The sequence below is a fragment of the Fulmarus glacialis genome, unplaced genomic scaffold (genome assembly GCF_000690835.1).
Source record: "Fulmarus glacialis isolate BGI_N327 unplaced genomic scaffold, ASM69083v1 scaffold415, whole genome shotgun sequence".
In the NCBI taxonomy this organism is placed as follows: domain Eukaryota; kingdom Metazoa; phylum Chordata; class Aves; order Procellariiformes; family Procellariidae; genus Fulmarus; species Fulmarus glacialis.
In genome coordinates, this window is record NW_009213389.1 from 32,915 (window position 1) to 45,244 (window position 12,330).

The window sequence follows — 12,330 nt, forward strand, 5'->3', positions numbered from 1 at the left end:
TCCTCATGTCCTATCGCTGGTCGCCAGAGAGAGGAGATCAGCACCTCCCCCTCAGTTGCCCCCCTTGAGGAAGGTGTAGATGGCGATGAGGTCATCCCTCAGCCTTCTCTTCTCCAAACTGAACAAACCAAGTGCTCCTTGTAAGTCTTGCCCTCAAGGCCTTTCACCATTTTGGTCGCCTTCCTCTGGACACACTCTAATAGTTTGATGTCCTTCTTATATTGAGGCGCTCAAAACTGCAAACAGTACTCGAGGTGGGGCCGCACCAGTGCAGTGTGGAGTGGGACTGTCACCTCCCTGGGAGGATTGGGAGGGACCTTGAAAGATCATCTGGCCCAACCTTTCATGGGGAAAGGGAACCTCAATGAGATTATCTAGCACCCTGTCCAATCACATCTTGAAAACCTCCAGCAATGGGTACTCTACCCCAGCCGTTAGGAGGTTGTTCCAGTGAATGATTGTTCTCACTGTAAAATAATTTCTTTCTTATATCAAGATGAAACCTCTCCTGGTACAAGTTGTACTCGTTATCCCTTGTCTTCTCCACATGGCTCCTTGTGAAGAGAGAGCCTCTGCCCTCTTTGTAGCCACCCTTTAAGTGGCAGGTGGGAAAATGTGATGAGGGGCCCCCCTTCTCCCTGGAGAAGAGACCTAACTTCTTCAGTCTTTCCTGATAGGGCAGGTTCTCCAGCCCATTGATCATCTTTGTGGCCCTCCTTCAGACCCTCTCCAGTCTGTCCATGTCTTGAATTGTGGGGACCAGAACTGGACACAGTACTCCAAGTGCAACCAGACAAGTGCTGAGTATTTTGCGATGATCGTGTCTCTATCCCTTCTAGTCATGGCCCTATGGATGCAGCCTAGGATCATATTTGCCTTGGTTGTTGCAGCGGCACACTGCTGACTCATGTTTAGCCTGTTGTCCACCAGGATCTCAGGTCCCTTTCAGGATATTTTCTTTAAAACTCTGGAGTAAAAATCTAGGCTACAGTCACAAAGTGGAAAAGTGAGAATTTAAAGTTAGAATGAAGAAATTTATTACTCATACGTGTAACTTAAAATTTACTTTTACTGTTCAGTGTCTTTCACGCTGCTTCATTTCATGCCATTGTGTGTTTCTAATGTATCTACTCAACTTGAAGCTAACAGGATAGGCATTTCCCAGTGTTCTGGGTAAGGCTAAATGGGTAACAAACATGCCCTGCCAAAGACAGTATGTCTGGATGTCATCTGCTGGGGTGGATATCTCGCATGAAGACCCATTATTTTGTCAAAATGTGTTATCTAAAAGATATTTCTTTTTAGAGCTTTTTCTTCTGAAATGTTGTTATTGCCATTGAATAAATTTTACATATTGTAAGTTGAAGGTGAAAATTAACAAGCTCAGTCAGAGCATGCACACTGCTGTTACAGGCACAAAATGAATGGACACGTGTCTGAATGAACAGACTACATAGCTATCATTCTAAAAAGATTATTCAGGAGATTTAATTTTAAAAAATTGTTTTGTCCATTCTTGCAATGTTTCTTAGTATGAGTTAAATAATTTTCTTAAATAAATTTGCAGTTGGATAATTCAGGAAAAAATGGTTAAAATAATCTCTTGTTAACTTTTGCTTCTGAATACAGTCAGGAAAAGTTTCCTGTGTTTGATAACTGTTGGTTAGTAAGTCCACAGGGTGTACTACTTTTAATACACATAGAAAGATTGTTTACAGTGCAAGGATGGGGAGCTGGTGTGGACACTCAGAATTACCTGGATTCCGTTCCCAGGCCTTGGACAGACTCCTTTGGGACTGAACCACCATGCTTTCTAGAAAATTTGGACATTGCTGAAGTGGAGACAGATTCTGAAGCTCAAGTCTTTAACGTTCCTCAGTCAGTTGGAGATCTCACTTGTACACTGAATATCTGGGGAACCACAATGAATCTGTGAAGTCTTCCAGAAAAGTTTTAAACTACTTTTCTCTTTAAAAGTTTGTCATTTCCAATGCTGGAACCCTTGGAAACCTTAAAATGAGTATTAAACCACTCTCCAACCAGACATGGAAACAGAGCATAGCTTAACTTCTTCAGTCAGTGTTTGTTTTTTGGTTGACTTTTTTTTGTAATTCAATTTGCTAGAAGTGTGACATAATTTCCAACAGTATAATGAATAAAAGTACATACTTAATCATTATAATGATAAGTTCTTTAGTGAGCTTCACTGCCTCCCTGCAGTGGAAATACTGAATAGAGGAGAAGATTTGCATGATTTCAAGAATGGCTAAATGCCAAATATGCAAACCTCTGCCACGGCAGTGGTTGATTTTTAGTAATTTAATGCTATTTCTTTGCTTTGCTTTCCTTCTCTCTTCTGTTTTCCCTCTATCCCTTGTAGAACAAGGAAAGATCCATCAGACTACCAGTTGGAAGATGATGAGAAAAACCACAGCTGAGAATTACTATGTTTGACTTTTATTTTTGTTTGAAAAATTAAAGCTTATTTCTAAGCTACTGCCTGAGAAATTCAGTCTCAGTGGCAATAGTTTATGTAGGCAACTGGCAAGGTAGTATATGCGCAAACTATAAATATGTTGTTAGGTGTTCAGACAATAATGGAGGTTTCTCTTGGCACCCTCTATTAAAGAGAAGATAAGGTAACTGTGAAAGTACTGCTGCTGAAAAAGTACTAAGCCACCGCTGTTTGTTCATTAGCCTCCTTGGCTAGGATGTAATCTTAGCTGAAGAGCAGTACAAGCCAGTCCTGACAAATTCGATTCCAGGAGAACAGTCACTCTGTTCCCAAAGATGAGCAAATGTCTCTTTGAATGAAGCTCTCTGTCCAAGCCTTGCTACGTTTATAATTGGTCACCTCATTGTGGGGAGGCCTTTGATACGGTTAGTTTGTGGTTTAGCAGGGGCTTCTCCTTCTTCAAAAATATTTTCTGGAGCTGAGATACAGAAAATAACGGACTAAACTTGTTTTGCAGGCATCTTTCCCGGGAAACCTGCAACTAGTCCTCGTTCTGCGCCCAACAGGATTTTTTCATCGAGCTCTCTCGGACATTGCTTTCAGGTTCAACAAAGATGAGTTTAAAATGAAAGTACCTGTAAGTAATCCTTTGTTTTCACTTTATTATCAGAGATCTGTTAAAGTGCTTAATATAGCCAGTGAGGACCAAAAAAAAACCAACAACAAACCCAACAAAAACCCCATGCTTAAAGGTAGTTCTTGAATTCTTGAATTAAAGGTTCCTCTTAGAAAATAGCCATGTATGGTTTATCAAGATAAGAAACCCCAATGGAGTCATTTACATTGTATAATTCATAAGCTTTATTTTAATCTGCACTGTTAAGCGTGGTGCTTATGCTCATTTGCTGTTATTTAAATTTACATCATCTTCAACTGAAATAACTGTTAAGTTTGTTTATTCTATACCCAAAGGAAATAGTTCCATCAGTTGCTTCTGTATTAAACTGAAATTTCTCTATCAGAGGCTGAAGGATGGGGCTTAGAATCCTTAATAAGGAACTTCTCACCATTGTTTGCATTCACTTTTTTTCATTGCTGCTGTAGATCATAATGCTGGGCTCAGTATCAGAACTACAGGGTTACATTGATAAAACACAATTAACAGAAGATCTTGGTGGCACCCTGGATTACTGCCATAACACATGGCTGTCCCGTCGCACTGTAAGTCCTTAAGTTTTTGTTTCAACTTTTCAGCTTAACGAACCCTTCTGTTTTATACCCTGTCATTTATAAAACAGATTCCAAGTGATGCAAATTGACTTGCTTGGAGTGAGAAGATGTTCCCAATGGTACTTAGTCATCTTAGAGAAAAAAATATGAGTAATAATTTGGGAGTGGTTTTCTGAACACTTGGAGCAAAGGAACTACAGTGTATTATTGTGTTGAGGTTTATTGTTTTTGCTACGAGAAAGAAAAAGCTCAAGTTGTAGAATAACTCCAGATTATAAAAATATGAGGAAGATATACCTGATACGAGCCTAGGAAAAACGTACAATTAAGGAATTAATGGTGATGGTATCTGTTGCTTGAAAAATTATACTTAGACCATTTTTCAGTCTCATAATTCATCTGCTCGGGTTTGTTTTGAGAGTTATATTGTGTGTGTATATGTCTGTTTGTACGTATGCATGTGATGATCATGAAACATCATTAATGGTTTTTATTCCAAAAGGCTATAGAAGGTTTCGCCCAAAAGGTTAAGCAAACAGCTCAGATTCTTCAGTCCTTTGGGACTGAGCTGGCTGAAACAGAACTACCAAATGATGTGCAATCAACCAGCTCCCTTCTTGCAACACACACAGAAAAGAAGGACAAAATGAAGGTATGTAATCTTTGTAAAGAGGCTGTCTTCTAGTTAAACTATGTTTTAATTTACAGCTAATAATGTTAATAGAAAATCTGGAGGATGTTAATAGACAATAATAATGTGAAACATTGAAATCTTATTGAACTTGTTTTGCTTGGTTTGATGTTAAAAATCCTTTTTGCATTCAAAAATGACAATTCTTGAGGCTAAGTTTACTAATGTACAAATGCATAATGATTTGTATGTGGAAACAGGAATTCCTTTGTAAGTAGTGGTGTGTTTAATTTGTAGTTTCATTTGCAACGAGAAATTTGATTGTATTTGCACGCATGTGAAAATATATGACCTTTTGAAGAACGGACAAATGTTCTTTCAAATTGGCTTAAATGAAAACTGAATTGGGGTTTCAAAACTATACATCTAAAACTTCTGAGATATTTGTAGCCTAGAAGGCTATCTTTCATGGAAATTCAGCTCAGTTACTCTGGGGTCTTAAGATGGTAAACATAGAAAAAGGTGACATTTAGCATTTACTGTCTGTATTTGTTGTCAAACACTGCTTTTAATCAAACTGTGCTTGCTCTATTACTATTAAAACAAAATCCTTTTTCCAGTTTGGTGCCTTATGAAGTCTGCTTAAAAAAACCAACAACACACAACTACAGTGTGTGGGTTTTTTGTTTTGTTTTGTAGGAGGATATCAGGTTAGCAGTAGAGCAGGGAGATGATATCCTTGGAAGTATTACAAAACCAGTTACTGAGAATCCTGAATACAAACTGAATCAAGATCAGCTAGACAATCAAACAACGGTAGAAAGGTGAGAGGAGTAAATACTGAACATGCTGCTTTTCTGGGTTTTTTGACCCCTCCCCAGCTCTTTTACATAATTCCATATGCATGCTTAGCAAATAAGCAAAGGTTACAATGTGAACATATAAAAGGTACTTCAGACACAACTCCTCTGTTGTCACATCTGTCCTGAGCAAAGTAATCCCCTGATGTTCATTACTGGGTTACCTGGATGTAGGGAAATAGGGGATGCAGTTTGAGTTCCAGTACCAACAAAGTAACGCTGGGGGTTTTTTTCCCTTTTTGTCAGATTTGGACTATGTAGTTGAGCAGGTTTTCCTTATTTTAAAGAATATTGATGCTTTGTTTAGAAACTAAAGTGCAATCCAAGGAAATTTCGCTGCTCTAGGGAAAGCAGGAGGGGAATACAGAAGTGATATATCCCTTCTTTTCAGTAGATTTGTCCATTTTCGTTAAGTCCTTTTGAATTGAAGTGGGAGGTTTCTTTTTCTTTAAACCTTCCTGAAGGAGCTTTTAACATTGCTGATATTTTATCAGTGTCGTTAGTAGCACTTAAAGGGCTACTAGGGAGTACACCGCTCTTGAAGTATCTATGCACAAACTTCCTATATGCTTCCTTTGGGCATATAAGTAACAGATGTTGTTTTCCTTTGCTCCCCACCCCCCCCTTAAATTACTGCCAGTTTTGGAGACATTATATCACCATAGCACAGATGTAAATTTGTACAAAGCTATGAAAGCATACCTCATTTCCCCCAGGCAGTATTCTGCATTCTTTTTTTGTCTGTCATTCCATGTTTCTGTTACACTCGGGCTGACTCTTCTTTCCAAATAACTGTCCATTCCAATCCACAAAGCTAGGCAGAAGTCACTTTCTTTGGTCCTTGTTGCTATCAGCTATCCGAAGGACAATTGGGGTGGGAGTTGCTGATTTATCCAAAATGTTCCCACTCGATACAATGTCTGATGGAAGTTGGAACAAACTCTGTGTGTGTGTGTGTCCCCACCTTTTTTCTAATCAGTTTTAACTTGTAAATTTAGGCTTTGTTTCTGTGCTATTAAAGACAAAAATTCATTAAAATTCTGATGTATGGCCTTCCCTGGATGTAGCCTAAGTACAGCAAAGCATACTGAAAAGATAAGTCCATAGGATACCGTACTGTCAAATGCAATATTGGAAGATAAGTTGAAAAGTAAAAGTCCTAATACATTGGCCAGAACTATAATTGAAAAAGGTGCTTTTCATCGCAATACTGCTGTAGTTGCCTGTAATATTTAAGTAGTAACTCTGCTCAGAAGAGGAGGATCAATGACCTTCAGGTTTATTATGAAATGTAAGGAATGGAATGTAAGGGCAGCTGGATGGTCACAGCAGTATGGATTTTTGCCTTCTTTTTTCCTTATTGCCCAAGGCTTGGGTTCCTCTGGGTCCTAGCCCACACACATTTGCATGTTTTATTTATGTTTGCTAGCCCCAAGTCACCATGTCCCCAGGCCAGAGCTGAGAAGTCATTATGTGCAGCAGCTAGCTTCAAATCAGCACTTGCCAATTTTTCAGAACTTAATGTTTGTGTTGGGTTTCAGTTTTACATCAATGTTATTCTAGGAAACAATTCTGTGCAATACTCAGAAAGTTTCCTGTATCCAGTTTATTTCGTCTGGAAAATATTGCTTTGGGGAGGCTTTTTGTTTACTGTGGAAGATTGTATTGTCCCTTGAAGGTTGCACCCATCATTCTTACAGTATGCCTTTTTCTTTTTTTTAAAGGCTTCTGGCTCAATTACATGAAACGGAGGCTGCCTTTGATGAGTTTTGGATTAAGCATCAGCAAAAACTTGAGCAGTGTCTGCGTCTTCGGAATTTTGAACAGAATTTTAGAGAGGTGAGAACTTCTTGGTGGCAGTCAATATTTGGTAATATTAAAATGATTCAGAAGAAAATACTTCCCTCTCTTGTTTTTGCAGCTCTTGTGTGTGCTTGAAAGCTTTCTCCAACCTTTTTCTTGTACATGTCCTTACTTGACATCCTGCTATCTTTACTACCTTGAATACTTGCGTATAGAGACATAATAATTCTCTTCTGCAGTCTTATGATTTTTTTTCCATGGGCCCAACGGTGTATAAGCATTCAAAAACTCCTTTGAAACCTCTTTTCTACCACAGAAGCATAATATGCTGGCTGCAAACCTTTCATCTTGCCAATAGGCCCTTTTATGGAACCAAGACTTACCTAAACCTTCTGGCTGAAATTTTATAAAAGTCTCCAGCACTGTGGGTGGGAAGTTGCAACCACAATGTTAGAAGCTGGGTGGAGGCTGAACTAAAATTTTTACAGCCAGTTTCTGATCTCATGTTAGTTTAACTCATATGCTTGATGGCACCTACAGTCACTTTACGCTGGTGTAGCTGATCTCAGAGCACGGCCCCTGTGTCTCCATGGGAGCAATGCTCAGAAGCCCTTTTACAATTGTGTGCATGTGTCTGTCTGTGTATGTCTGTCTCAACCAGTTGTTAGGGTGAGGACCTCTCTCTCACGTTTTGCTGTTTATGTTAATGTCGCTTTGTATTATTGTCATCTGGTAAAAGCAAGATCATAAATCTTTTCCTGAGCATTAGTTTTTCCTGCTTTTTTTTCAGTACTAGGAAACAGGATTACTTCACTGCCTTTCTTTGTATTTGTTTTCATTTTGAATTGGGGGTAAAGGTAGGCTGACAAAAAAGTGATTTGTCTCTGTGCCCCAGTAACCCCATAAGGTGAGTCACCTGACTGGAAATAGTGGTTGTCAGCTGTTTAACTGATGGGTCTCCAGAGAGGTGGAATCATCTTCATTCATACATAGCTGTGTCTCATTTCAGGTCAAAGCAGCTTTGGATATTGTGTCCGAGAGACTGTCTGCTTTCACAGATGTGGGAAACAGCTGTTCGCATGTGGAGCACATTTTGAAAGATCTTGCCAACTTTGAAGAAAAATCATGTGTAAGAACTCTGGAAGCCTCCTTAATTTCTAGTATGACCATGCATGTGCGGAGGGGAACAGTATTTGGTTATTGAGTATATCTTATGAGCAGAGCTTAAGCTGACAACAGGGCAGAATCAGTGTCTCAAGTAATGTGCAGAAGGAATTTGGAATAAAGTCTTTAACCATTGGAGCAGCCCAGTTCTCAGGCATCCCTCAATAAAAAGCAGAGCGACCAGTCAGAAAGTCGGTGTGATCGGTTCGTGGAAGAATTGCATGAAGTGTCTATATAGCCAAGTTCTGCACTTAGTGATCAAGGGGCCGCTTCCATTCCTATTAAAGCCACTTATTTCATTAAATCTCAGAAATGAGAAAGCTGTGTATTGAATTTACAATATGTTAAAAGATGACCAACAGAAACATACACTCTGAACAATGTAGAAAGGGAACATTATTATCATCTGTGTTTCACAATAAAATATATAGATCTATAAGTGAGGTCGTTGCTTTTGAGGCTGAGGTGCCAGAGTTAGGTATTTTTTAATTTGGGTTCAGATTGCTGCTGTACTCCAAATTGCATACATACACACACAAACATGCTGCTGAATAACTAAGGCATAGAAAGACATTAGTGGTTCCTTCACAGGGAGGCATATGATTAAACTCATTAATGTTTCTGAAGTACTCTGATACAATAAAGAAGGAGGCATAAAAGTTCTTGGGCGTCTGGGAAGATGGGAAATCACTTTGATTTATTAAACGAGGCAGCTGTTAACTGAAGATATATTCTTTTATCAACAAGTGTATTTTACTGTGTACAAACAAATGGTGTAATTCTTCATTTTTTTCATTGATGTTGATCCAAGGAAAGATATACCTAAATCAGTGCTTGCTTTCTTAGGAAACTATAACAAAAGCCAGAATGCTAGCCTCAGAAGGTGATGCTTTTATTCAAGGCAATCATTATGCTGTGGACTCCATTATTCCAAAATGCAGTGAACTTCATCATCTCTGTGATGCCTTCACTACTGAGACAGAACGGAGGAGGAATCTTCTTAACAAATCTCTAGAATTGCATGGCTTACTAGAAAAGGTAAATTTTGCATGGAACAGTTCTGTTTCCCATCTTGTTTGCTAAAACCTCAGTCAACCAGTTGTCATAACGGCAGGTAAAAATATCTGGGTGTGCTGGAAGTTTTCTCCTTAAATACGTCACAAGTAGAGGTATGAAATGTTTTAGACCACTTAGTGTTTGCTGCTGACATCGGTGCATTCTGAGCCTGTTCTTTTCTCCATTTCTAGTCTATGAGGTGGTGCGATGAAGGAATTTATCTGCTGGCTTCGCAGCCAGTAGATAAGTGTCAGTCTCAGGATGGTGCAGAATCAGCATTACACGAGATTGAGAAATTCCTGGACACTGGTGCAGGCAATAAGATTAAGGAGTTGAATAAAATTTACAGAGAGTATGCACACATCCTCAATGAGGACCTAAAGGTACGAGAAGACGTTTATGTGTATCTATGCATCCATTTGTTAATTTTGGAATTGTTCTCTTGCATGGCCATTGATAAAGCTGAATAATCAGTACTAGGAGCTATACCTGGGAACTGGAAAGCCAACACATTTCGCTGCCTGAAGTGCTAGTCCTGTCATATCTTTGGATATGCATCAAGAGCTTCATAGCCTTTTAATAACTACTTCAATTTTTCAACTAGCAGTATTGCTTTTAAAAAAAATTCTCCCAAATGAGTATTTAAAATATCTTTTTTATGTAGCAAAAATGTGCCTGTCCTGATATTTGTATGACTTCTGCTTTGTAACTGCTTTTTTTTAGAACTTGAGAATATGTCCCTTTTCCTCTTCATTCATCTCTTCATGTAACAGAACCATTAGACACTGTCAAGAAAACTTTTCCCTATATTTTTTTTAAATTGAAACCTGAACCCCATTGGTTTCTCTACAGCAAGCACACAAAATGTTATATGAAGTGATGTTACAATTTTTAAGTGTACTAAATGACTGTAAATTATGCCTTGTTAAGAGTGAAGAGTAGAGTAATATTTCTATACATGGTATAAAAGCAATCACAATTGCAAATCACTGTGCTGTAAATGGCAGTGTAGCTTGTTGATAAGTCTCTGACAGGACTTTTTTTTTTTCTTTTTTTCATTTCTGTGGCAACGGCAGGAGCATGTGCAAAAGGTTTTCCAGAAGCAAGAAAGTATGGAAGAAATGTTTCAAAAGAGACAAGTAAGTCTTAAGAAACTGGCAGCTAAGCAGACACGTCCTGTCCAGCCAGTTGCACCAAGACCTGAAGCCTTTGTAAAATCTCCTTGTCCCTCTCCAGGTAAGTAACTGTAGTAGCCTTTAACTAATTTATTGCGTATGCTGAGAAACTTAAAGAAACTTTCAGCTGTAATTTGTGGTTGCACAAACATCTGTGTCAGATCTGCTCAAGTTCTGACTGCTGTTTGATTCTGCTTTACGGGCTTAGGTCTTCAAAGAGAATGTGTATCCAACTCAGAAAGCAGTGCGCTTCGGAGGGTAAACTGCAGAAGAGGAAAGGTAATTTTTTTTCTTTGCGCTTTTCATGCATGTACCGCTTAAGAAAGTCCTAATATAATGGAATATTCAGGAACTTCAAGAAGAATGAGGCAGTTCCACTGAAGAAGTGATGGTATTGCCCCTATCAAAGTAAAACAGTCATGTGGTTTAAATAGAGGCTGCTTTGTCACTGGGCTGGGTATGAGGGAAGGTAAAGTAAATAGTTGCCTATATTGGGAAAAATGTTAGGGGCAGCAAAATATAAAATCTATGAACAGGAAACATTTATTATTTGCCAGTAGTAATTGGCTACTCTTAAAACTGGTGAAAGTGAAGAGGTAGTTGTCGTTGGCTCCAAGACAGCTTCACCTGACCTAATGGGTTGCCATTCCCAAGTGGGGATGGTCTTCCTGCCCCGCCTCCGGCAAGGAAAGTAACCTGACGGCAGCAACAGAAACAAGTAGTTTCCCACTGGGTTAGAGAGTTGAATCAACTCGGCAAAGGTTCAGCAAGAGACAATGCAAGGAGGAAGGCAGGACCACATGACCAGTAGGGACAACAGTTGGAGAAAAGGCTTGGTTCAAGGGGGGATTGAAAGCAGAACCTCTCACTTTTTTCAGCAAGCCGTAATTAGGTCAGCCATTACAGTAGAAGTTGTAAGAGTGAACTTCTGTGTCAAGTTAGGAAGTTACCAGAAAGTTAGCACAGTACTTCATTTTTAGCTTGGAAAACAGACTAAGGCCAGTGTTGCCTCCAAGATTATGCTGATGCTCTGATGTTGTCTTCCTGGAACGGGGCCTCGAACCACGGTCTTTTCTAAGCTGGCCTTTCATGGAGAACTCCCCGTGTCTAAATGTTCTTGTGTGCTTCAAGACCTTCAGGTTGACTTGGATTTTTTTGCTGCATTCTTGCAAATTGCCTTCATTTTTAATGGAGTACAGTCTTTCCTGTGAAAACACATGCAAGTAGAGCTGAGTGCAAAGCTCCGTATTTTAAAGTGTTATTCCCCCATCTGTGATGACATGATTTTTTTTGTTGTTGTTTGTTTGTTTCCTTCTTTAGAGTGAAATGACTGAACTCCATCAAAGCAGAGGAGGATCTACAATGGATGATGAAGAAAACCTAGCTGTGTTACGGCAGTAAGTGTATTTTGATAAATAAAAAATGCTTTTTCTCTGATTTGGTTCCAGCAAAGGCTGAGTTTGGCTAAGGATTTGATAAGACAAGTATGCTTCTCTGAATTAAGCCTCAGTGCTTTCTGAAATGCATTGGCTATGCTCTATACACAGAGGAAGATATTTCAGTCTGTCTGCAGCATTGTTTATAGTTTATATAGTACCAGACTCTAGCTTTGCTGCAGCGAGGTAATGATATGGCAGGATAACTACGTATTTTCATTTCAGAGATGACATCGTTTTGAGTAATAAGTCTCCTGTAAATCTGTCAGAGGTTTTGGTCTCCATGCTTCAGAAGACTTTGTCTTTTTATTTGAGTCATTTTAGTCCCTGTTTTGATAAATGTTACGAAAAATCACCTTCTTATACAAAAACTAAACAGCATCACTTATATTCAAAAAATAACTTAGTACCACCTGCAATGTGTATAGCAGAGCTTGCATTTCTACCTGTAAACTGGATACTTTACTGTCTTTTCACTGTTACAACCATGTGTTAAATCATACAAAATCACAAGGGGAGG

At 39.0% G+C, this 12,330-nt stretch overlaps 1 protein-coding gene across 1 annotated transcript in view; it reads left to right on the forward strand.

Annotated features, from left to right (window-relative positions):
* Positions 1–12,330, forward strand: part of MCF2L (MCF.2 cell line derived transforming sequence-like) — a gene marked incomplete at its 5' end in the record, with an annotated part of 62,474 nt that overhangs the window by 28,369 nt on the left and 21,775 nt on the right. The window contains 11 exons of the mRNA XM_009578160.1: positions 2,973–3,092; positions 3,560–3,676; positions 4,188–4,337; positions 5,016–5,140; positions 6,901–7,015; positions 7,989–8,108; positions 8,990–9,181; positions 9,391–9,582; positions 10,276–10,435; positions 10,583–10,653; positions 11,695–11,771. Of these exons, the coding sequence (XP_009576455.1) occupies positions 2,973–3,092; positions 3,560–3,676; positions 4,188–4,337; positions 5,016–5,140; positions 6,901–7,015; positions 7,989–8,108; positions 8,990–9,181; positions 9,391–9,582; positions 10,276–10,435; positions 10,583–10,653; positions 11,695–11,771 (1,439 nt within the window). The remainder of the gene's footprint in view (positions 1–2,972; positions 3,093–3,559; positions 3,677–4,187; positions 4,338–5,015; positions 5,141–6,900; positions 7,016–7,988; positions 8,109–8,989; positions 9,182–9,390; positions 9,583–10,275; positions 10,436–10,582; positions 10,654–11,694; positions 11,772–12,330) is intronic.